Consider the following 10,391-nt stretch of genomic DNA (forward strand, 5'->3'; position numbering starts at 1 on the left):
AGTGTACTGTATACAGTACTAGTATACATGCATGAATTCCTCAATAACCGCTACTTAGAGCAGTATTTCTCCCAGCTCGAAGCAACAGTCTATTTTTTATTGTTAGAGAGTGAACTACGTCGAGTGTGTGTTTATCAGAGTTTATACCCTATAGATATGAGAGGATAAACCATACATTTAAAAATACAATACATTTATGGAGTAACGATTTTTCATCTACTCAACAACGTTACCCTATTAGTGTTGATGTGAGTGCCTAAAAAGCACTCCTAACTCCTTGTTATCATGTCGTACGGAAAGAATATGTACGCCAATCAATATCAGGATACCTCCAAACGCTGTAGAGGCTCTTTCTACCTTTTTGCAGTATGGAAAAATAGTGTATTCAAGCTTATATGGCACGAGTTTATCCTATTTGCTACCTTCTACTTCTTTATCAGTTTTGTATACCGCGTAATCATCTTTGAAAACCCAGAGTCAAGAGCTTTATTTGAAATGATTTGTGTGTTTGCGAGTCGTTTTATGCATCAAATCCCTATTACTTTCCTCACAGGGTTTTATGTGAGTCAAGTTGTGAGTCGATGGTGGGGGCAATTTATGACCCTACCTTGGCCGGATAAAATTGCGCTCAAGTTAGTGACCTTTGTTCCTGGAAAGGTATGAAGTATATTATTACTCATGATACTATATTTTGTAATTACCACTCCCTCAAGTATATTCATTGGCTTTAAAGTTCATGACTTGTGCTTATTGTTATAACAAATAATTATTAGACGCTCTAACTTTTTTCCAGGCACTATTTCACAAAAATCTTCGATTAACCGTTATGCGCTACATTAATTTGAGCACCATCCTTGTCTATCGTCTTGTCTCTCTCAAAGTAAAAAAACGGTTTCCTACACATAAAACCCTCATTGACGCAAAACTCATGCTCCCCCATGAAGCTGAAAGGCTAGAAAAGATCGACGCTAGAACTCCACACGAGTCCTCATGGGCTCCACTACTTTGGGCCAATAAACTTCTTCAAAAAGCACGATCTGAAGAAAAAATTAAGGTAGAACCTCCACTCTTTGGTAATCTGATATCAAGCTTTGACTTCATTGACTCTGCAAATCGTAAAATTTTAAACTATGGTCTTGTCAATTTCCCTTTGGCATATACACAAGTTGCTGTGTTTAGTGTCTACTGTTATTTCCTTGCCTCTCTCTTCGGAAAGCAATACTTGATTCCCAATGAAACTCAAATCAATGAAAATGCATTTCCACATTCCAATGTCACATTCGCGACACTCTCTCCTTGGCAAAATCACACACCAGACTTTTTCATTCCTATTTTCACGTTTGTTGAATTTCTAAGCTATGCTGGATGGATCAAAGTTGCCGAAACACTATTGAATCCCTTTGGAGATGATGATGAAGACTTTTGCATCAATTACATTATTGATAGAAACCTTCAAGTATCATATTTGATTGTGGATGTTGCAGACAACGATTTTGAAATGGCCAAAGATCCATTTCTTGAGGCAGGAATCGATATACCTCCAATGCCACCTCATATACCAACCCCTACAGGCTCTTTAAAACGCAGTGTAAAAAGATTCTCAAATAATGAGGACGAAGAAAAGAGAACGGAGGATATCAGCACACCGTCACCAAACAAAAGTCTGTATATGACAGTCTTGAGTGGTGATAATTCAGAGAATGAGGGAAAAGGATCTCCCTCAAATGAATCTAAACTTCTTCATCACGAATCATTTGCTTGACATTCAATTATTATCCATCCCAGACTGTCTGTATATTGATTAATTCATTATTTATGGAAAAATTAGTGCAAAATTCTAGGCAGTTGGAACGTCTTTAATTTTGTGGCATTCAATATAAATGTTATAAATTATTTTTGCTTATTCATATTCATTCGGTGACCTCCAACAAAAATAACATAATTTGTATATTACTCTTGGAGTCGGATATTGCTCGAACTCGAAAAAAAAAACCCAGACTTTTTAAAGCCAATTATTCCAAACTCCTCCGAAATATTAATTTGGACGATTTGACTTCACTTGAACTCGAAAAATGTTCAAAACTTGAAATATTCGAGTAACAATTAGTCGAAATTCTAGTATCACTCAAAAGGACCGTCAAAAAATACATACTTTCCTATTCAAAGGAGAGTTGATGGGTAATAAATAAGAAACCACACGACATAGCATATTATGTGAGAATTCTTAATAACTCGAAAATGAGTATATTATACTTGAACGAACATCAATCGACGCAGAGAAAAAGAATTCAACTCAATCGAACTCAAAAATGTTGTCTCAAATCCAACAGTAATGTGTACCTATTTAAGCTACTTGTTTGACTCCCAATCTACAATACCCGTTTAAAAGAAATATTAATTTATGGAGTTGCTGTGCCAATGATGTAATTGTTCAATTATATTCCTCCTATACAAATAATATGTTTGTATACGAGGAACCAATTAGTCGTTATATATATATATATATTAATGTATGTGTATATTTGAAAATAGAAGAAGGGTCAGTTTTTTGTTTTGGTTATAAATATTAGAGGGATCCTTATGCGTTCGTTATATTTTTTTCTTTGTAAGACACAACAATTTGGTAGACATTTGAAGAAAGATTGTTATAATAGTTTTACGTTTCAAAAAATCTTTAACAAAAACTCTTAAATATCGATTTCAAATATACATTCATCTATGGCATAGGCTGTTCAACCTCAATAATTTAATATTTAATTCAGAATATTGACTCTGGACAATATACGGAATTTTATAGTTACAACTAGTTGTTTGGTGCTTTAAGTAATCATCGGATTCGTTGGAACTGAATAAATTCACATTAAAAGCTCTTCTGCATCATGAACATTTCTTCTTGGCACTGAACACTTCATTAACTTCAAAGTAACTTTAAGTTTTAAAAGTAAATGAATATCTATTATTTGTTTACATTTTAGAAACCATGCTACAATAAAACAATCAGGTGACCTCTGCCATAAATGTTTAAAATTTTGAAATTGATATTTCCAAGCATTTTAGAACCTCCTTTATAGATCTGAATTATTTATTTGTACCTAATTATTATGCAATTGTTTTAATTTATTCGTTTAACGTTGTTCTTTTTTATCTGATTACTTTTTAAGTCATGTTTTATTAAATGTTTTGACCTATTCTCATTCTACTGTTTGTACCAATAGCTTTTTTAACCACATACCAACATAGATATTATCCCCATGATTTTCTTATTTTTTTTTTTTGTGCTACGCATAATATAATAATTATTAATGAAAACGATTGTTTGTTACATTCGGCTAGAGTATTTATTTCCTTGGATACATGATTAACTTTCTTCATGAGTTTATAACTCTATATCCTCATTCCTTTTTATTTAAATGCTCGTGATGACAATCACCTGTATTTCTTAACTCACACTTTGTTTAGGAGTTAGTAATCGTAAAAAGGATTTTTCTTTTCCTCATTTGTTGTCGTTATTCAGGGGCGTTCCCAAGGGGTGGCTTATAGCCCCTATCCCCCCCAAAAATTAAGGAATTTTTGCTTTTTACCAGAATATTTTATATTTGAAATTTAATTTGTGAATTTTTTTTCCAAAATATTGAATATTTCAAATTTAATTGGTGATTTTTTTTTTCAAAAATATTTAATTTTTGTGAACAGCTATGAATTTTGGAAATTTTTGTGAACAGCTGTAAATTTTTAATTTTTTTTTTTTTCAAAAAATGTAATATTTCAAATATAATTTGTGAAATTTTTTTTCCCAAAAAATTTCAATTACTCTGTGACCAACAAGGATTTTCACTTATAACTCTTCAACAAATTATCAATGCTACTCTTTGTTTTTTCAGGCAGTATTGATTAATTTATATTTATTTTCTCTCTTCAAGAATAAAAGAATAATGATAATTAATAAGTTTGGAAAATATAAACACTGTGCTCAACAATCAATTATTTTTCCTTTTTGTAAGCTTGAACTTTGACTACAGATTAATAGCTAAGCGAAGAGTTTGTTGGGTTAGAAAAAAATTGTTCTTTCTAAAAATTAAAGTCCTTCTAAAAAATATTTTGGTTTTTGTGTGAAAATAAAAAAGATCATCATCTTATGTAAAACTATTAAAAAAACTGTCACATCCGTGTTACTTCCCCCAAATTTGGGATTACCCTCCTTACATATTGTTAATTTTGAAAATACGGTTTATTTCTTAGCTGGCCTGTTATTTTGGAATTGGTAATCTGAAGAAGGAATTTTCTTTATCTTAGCAGTTGACATTTTTTTAAATTCCTGAGTAGTGAACATCCTTTCCTACATAAATTCAAAACCTAAAAAGATGTATTGTAAAATAACTTACAAGTATTCCTTGACGTAAAGTGTTACCTCCTCCATATATGAGTTGGACAACCCAAGAAGTTAATTTCAAGAATCTATTCTTTTGAAGAAATAAGAAGCGTCTCAAGTCCTTCGGTAGTAGTCCTTGAATTACAAGTCAATTTGGATTTAAATCAATTAAAACGAATCCAAGTTTCTTGGGAAAGAGTTTCTAGATGAGCATGGACTGGCTCATGAATTACTCATTCACACGTAGTTGAAGATTAATTTTATTGAGGAATGATTACTTTCTAGCTCTTAAATAAATACAACGACAACATTCAACATCTATAAAGAATTTCTTTCCATACAATTTTTAGAAATCTAAATACAATGTTTATCGGAGCCCTCTGATCTCTTGTGAAACGGAAAGAAATAACCATAATATTTTGTTGTAAATTTTCTAGCATTTTTGAATTAGTAACTCAGAACTCATTAGCTCGGTTCACTGATGATCGCAAAGAAGCTTGCGCCTGTCTTCTTTTTGTTGTGTACTGTTTTTCCCTCTGACCGATCTTTTGTGGGGGGGAGCAAATATAATGTTGACGTCACCAAGGGGGTAGTAAGATTTTTTTAGAGAGGGGGATGGGTCATTGAGCTTCTTTCTACAATTTGGTCTGTAAAGGGGTTTGTTTGTTTTATAAATGGCAAATAATTTTTTTTGAGGAGACCAAAACTTTTATTTTAGATTTATAATTTTTTAGAAAAGACTAAATTTGAACGAGTAAAAGTTATTTTTAGGAAAGGGAAATTGATTGATTTTTCTTTCTGGAAAATGATGACATTTAGAATTTTAAGACAAGGGAAATTTTTTATGGGAATAACTATAAAAGTGGTCTATTGACCCTTATATTTACGGTATCACTGGTATTGACCTAACACAAAAAAATCATTTAAAATAACAAAGTAAATTAAATACATAAAGTTTGAGTGTAAATTAACCACCAGTAGTTTTAAAGAGACAATATATACAAGAAATATGCTAGTCATTTTCTCTAAATAAAAAAAAATCCTTTTCTTTCATGAAGATCATACAAAAATGATACTATTAACATCTTAAAGGCAACTATAAAAATATAAAATCATTGATATAGCCACAAAGTTTTGGAATTACTAAAGAAAGTCTGATGAATCATAAAAATGTAAAGAAACTGAAATACATCAGATATTTTGTATTATAATTGTAGCAAAAAGTATATAACTTCAAAATGGAAGTGCCTAGGGAAAGTGGCATCCCGTGCTTTAGTTAATTCACACTCACAAAAAAAAAACAATATATATTTTATATAATTATGTATTTGTTAAGTAATATAATATCAATTATATATGTACCATAATAAATTCAGAATTTAATAGGAAGTTATTTAGTAATTGATATACATATTCAATTTTAATAAATTCATCATTATGAGGTTGAATTTGGTTAAATGCGTGCCATGTCCAGCAACCACTTCTATGATAACTTTTCACGTACATATTAGATTTACCCAGGCTAAGGATCCTAATGACGTCACAATAAAGAAAAATAATAACCTAATAAATCTGCTGTCATGGCCCTGCGATTGTCTTGTTGGGTAACCTTATTCTAATATCGCTGTGTAGTCCTAAGCTTTTTTTCCAGAACATCAAACAGAAAAATAGACCATATAATGCTAGAAACCTTTAGTATTATAGGGATGGACGGATAAACTTTGCTTTATTCCTGTACCGAGTGGTCCATTAAAATCTGAACATTTTGAACTTTATACTTTAACAAGATATAATTTATTAATTAAGAATAGAATTTCGTCAAAATTAATAAATGTGTGTCTGAGCTCTCTTAATCATTAACGTAGCCGCCCTTAGCGGCAATGATGGCGGTTTCGAGGAGGAGGAAGGCTGCTACGGATGTAGTCCTCTGTCATAGAGTGCTGCCTGAAGGTGGCCTTGAGGGTATGGTTGTTTGGATGAGGAACATTGCAGGTCTTCTCCTTGACATGCATCCCAAAGGTGTAGTCGATGGGGTTTGGCATCAGGGCTGTAGGGGGCCAAAAGTGTCAAAAAAGAGTTTAAAAGAACTCAAATGACTCATTCAAGAGAGTCTTGTAACAAAGGAGAGGGGCCTCTTTCATTGATCCATACTCACAAGGCGCTTTCCCCCCACTTTTTTGATAGCTCTCTGGAAAGTGATGTGAAACCCCGAGATTTCTTGCATGGCCCTCATAGACTTGAAGGGATTGTCCTGGGCTGTTTTTTAACTCCTCTGGATCTAGTTTGGCCTATTTGACAGTGCTTCTCGTCCTCTACAACATTTGAAACTTACTGATGACCTAGAAGGTGGTTCTGGAGACGCCCAACTGCCTGGATTGTACGAATGGAAATTCGTATCACGTTCAAGTGTCATTTTCTCGACTTGTATGTCAGCTAGAGAGCTCAGGTTTTTTTTTGTAACTAATTGTTTATCCTTTATTATGTCGAAATATCAATTAATTGCAATAATTCAAACATCATTAATTAGTGAATTAGTAAGTGTTCAAATTTCAATAGTTTTTCTCGGAATAAAATTCTTGGAGTAAAAAAAAAATCATTTAATCTTTAAAAAATTTTTTTGTACCTTGGAACAACTATATTTTCACTTATTATTTTATAAAAACATTAATTTTAATTTTTTAACATATTAAACAAAATATTTTTCAATATTATAGTAGAATCCTTAAGCAATGGTGTTCTTGTGCATCTAAATTTATAATTCCGCTTCATATGGGCCTGTATAAAAATAGGAAAGATCTTTATGCACCAGATGCAACTTGAAATTGAAAAAAAAAAAAAAAAATGCTCATTGACTTGGTCCATTATGTTAATTATATGTGTACCCTCGAATAAGAAATGTTGGAATGTCTCCAGTGATTGTTTACAGAGAAACCTGTTCTCTCTTCCGATGTTTTACCATATAAACTAAAACAAAGTTAGTAAGTTGGTAACTTCTCTGTACTTCATCCAAAATAATGAATATTCTGTCATCCTATTAAGGCCTCTTATTATTTCCACGACCGAGGCATTAAAGCCAACCATATCTTACCTTCTCTTTATTTGCTCTAAAAATTGATTTTGTTTTGATTTGCCTACTAAAAGAATTCTCAGCCTATTGTTTCCTATTATTTTCATATAATTAAAAAAACTACCCCTAGGGCCAATTTCTCTTCTCTTAAAAAACAGTCTCTTTAAAATTCTTTCTCTTTCCAAAATTTCATTTTCCGTACAATCACAATTTGTATTAAAAACCTCTCCCAAGAACGATATTTTCCCTTTAATTGACGTATCCTGCCATTACATTCTTTCTAAAACTTTTTCGGTAAATTCCCCATTAATTAATTCATCCTCCCCTCCCCCCATATGGGCTTATATCATTAGGTATCCGTATAATTTTGCATGGTCCTTCTCTCCCTTTAATGCAGTGCCCATTATTTCAAGGAACGTTTTTTCCGTAATTTTAATTCATACGGAATCCTTATAAAAAAATCGTCTGACCCATGTAAAAAACATCGTTTCCAAATATTTCTTTAAAGTTAATTTAATTGGTTAGATTGAGTTGCACTGATTAATTATAAGTAAACATTATAGTAGTACAATTACTTCATCTAACAATGGATACGTATTTTGAAGTCTATTGCAATAAAGTATATTACCTCCTCTAAAAGTACTGTGATCTGAGCCTTTTATTTTTTTCTTATCTTTATTTTTGTTCAGGATTGTTTTTATTTTGACACATTACATATTTCTATAAAGATTGTGATTCTGAAAGCTAAATAATATGATTATTTCTAAACATTTGAATGCTTTAATTACCAATATTTGCTTTAACTATTCTTAAGGTAACTTTTTGGAACAAGTCTACATATTTAGAAATGTATTGGTTTATTTGATAAAATAAGCATTAAAATTGAATGTTGAACGTAACAAAACCAACTTTAATTTCGGCGCTTAAACGGATATAATCAAATATATATTTTTTAAGAAACAAATATTTAAGAAATTATTAGGTTATATTTTATAACTTTTGTGATGAGTTAACACAAAAACATTCCTGGAACCAAAATCAAGAAAAGACAAATTTCCTTATATACATAAAACTCAATATTTAATGGGCATATTTTGCTCAAGTAAAGGCTTTGTATTCAAAGTTATGGGACATTTTAAGATACGCAAGAATGTGAACTATACTTTAGAACCTTTATTTGATTTATTTTACGTAATTTGATCCTAATAAATAAATTAAACAATCAAATAAAATCTATAAATTTTATTTTTATTTGATTGCCACAATGAAATGATTATAAGATCAATTATTTTTTCAGAAAACCACCAAAAACCAAGCCTTCCCCGAAATTTCAAAAATCCATAGCTATTCACAAAATTTCAAAAATCCATTGCTTTTCTTTTTTGGAATTTTTTTTTTCAAAAATGAATGTTCAAATATTACATTTTTTCAATTTTTTATTACAGTCAATTTTTAGAACAAGTCTACATTTTTTGGAAATGCATTAGTTCATTTAATGAAACAAAGGAGTGCGCAAGATTATATTTTTTGGGGGAAGGCTTGGTTTTTGGATATTTTCGAAAAAAAATTCAAAAATATATAGATTTTTCCGAAAATTAAATATTTTGGAAAAAAAATTCAAAAATGAATTTTGAAACATTAATTTTTTTTTGATAACAATTTCAGATATTCAAAGCTATTTACAAATAATTACTTTTTTAGAAAATAAATTTCATTAACCTCAGGTGTTCAACAAAAATTTGCACTTAAGGGATAAGTTATAATAATCTGTCGATAGAAATTGACGTTCATTCGTCCAAATACAAGTGTAATCTTTGCTTTTGTTTTGACAAGTAATTACGTAATTTTTACTTTGGATCAATTGGCTATTCCCTCAGTTTTTAGTTATTCATATTGTGATTAAATTTAATTTTAATAACTCGAAAGAAAAGTAGTAGCACATTTCTGCCATTTTTGAACTTTCCAATAAATTATTTATACTTTTGGAATGGTCTAGCAATGGATACAAAACCTGTCTCTTAGTGCCACTAAGGCATGTATTAATTTTGAGTTGAAAATGAGATGATAGCTGCTTTATATAAAATAATTCATTAAATGAAAAATGAAATGAAGCAATTTTCTTTTAAGTTATTAAAATAAAGTTTAATGACAATATAAAGAACTAAAAACTGAGGCAATAACCGATTGATTGAAAGTAAAAATTACGTATATGACTTGTCAAAACAAAAGCAAAGAATACACTATTATTTCGACGAATGAACGTCAAATAACGAATGATTTAATTGTGGAAAGGTTTTTAATCATGTGGATTTCCAACATCACAATATCATTTTTTATATATCATTAGTTATCCGCATAATTTTGCATAATCCTTCTCTCCCTTTAATGCAGTTCCCATTATTTCAAAGAATGTTTGTTCTGAAATTTTATTCCATACGGAATTCTTATCAAAAAATCCTCTGAACCATGTAAAAAACATCGTTCCCAAATATTTTTTTCAAGTTAATTTAATTGGTCTAGTTAAACCGTCTAGTTTTTACCGAAAAAGTTTTAGAAAGAATGTAATCGCAGGATACGTCAATTTAAACATTTCACCATGCCGGAGGACAATTCTCTCTAAAGTTGGGACCATGCAAAATTATACGGATAACTAATGATGTAAGCCCATTCGGGAGGGGGGATGAAGCAATTAATGGGGAATTTACCGAAAAAGTTTTAGAAAGAATGCAATGGTAGGATACGTCAATTTAAACATCAATTAAAACTTGACGGTGTTTAATTTCACAATTTAATTTTGTGAATAGCTATGGATTTCTGAAATTTTTGTTAAAATATTTAATTTTTTATGAATAGCTATAGATTTCTGAAATTTTTCCAATTTTTTTTTACTTTTGGATTTTATAAAATAAAGTTCCAAAAACTATGGCCTTCCCCTCGCAAATATAAACCTGCAGT

General features: G+C 30.6%; 1 protein-coding gene across 1 annotated transcript; it reads left to right on the top strand.

Annotated features, from left to right (window-relative positions):
• LOC121129707 (bestrophin-3) lies at positions 1-3,309 on the top strand. The gene is made up of 2 exons (XM_040725427.2): positions 1-657; positions 794-3,309. Exons 1-2 carry the CDS (start codon positions 286-288, stop codon positions 1,760-1,762), a joined length of 1,341 nt encoding a protein of 446 aa, XP_040581361.1. The 5' UTR covers positions 1-285; the 3' UTR covers positions 1,763-3,309.
• The last annotated feature ends 7,082 nt before the right edge of the window (positions 3,310-10,391 follow it).

Source organism: Lepeophtheirus salmonis, chromosome 14 (genome assembly GCF_016086655.4).
Source record: "Lepeophtheirus salmonis chromosome 14, UVic_Lsal_1.4, whole genome shotgun sequence".
NCBI lineage: Eukaryota > Metazoa > Arthropoda > Copepoda > Siphonostomatoida > Caligidae > Lepeophtheirus > Lepeophtheirus salmonis.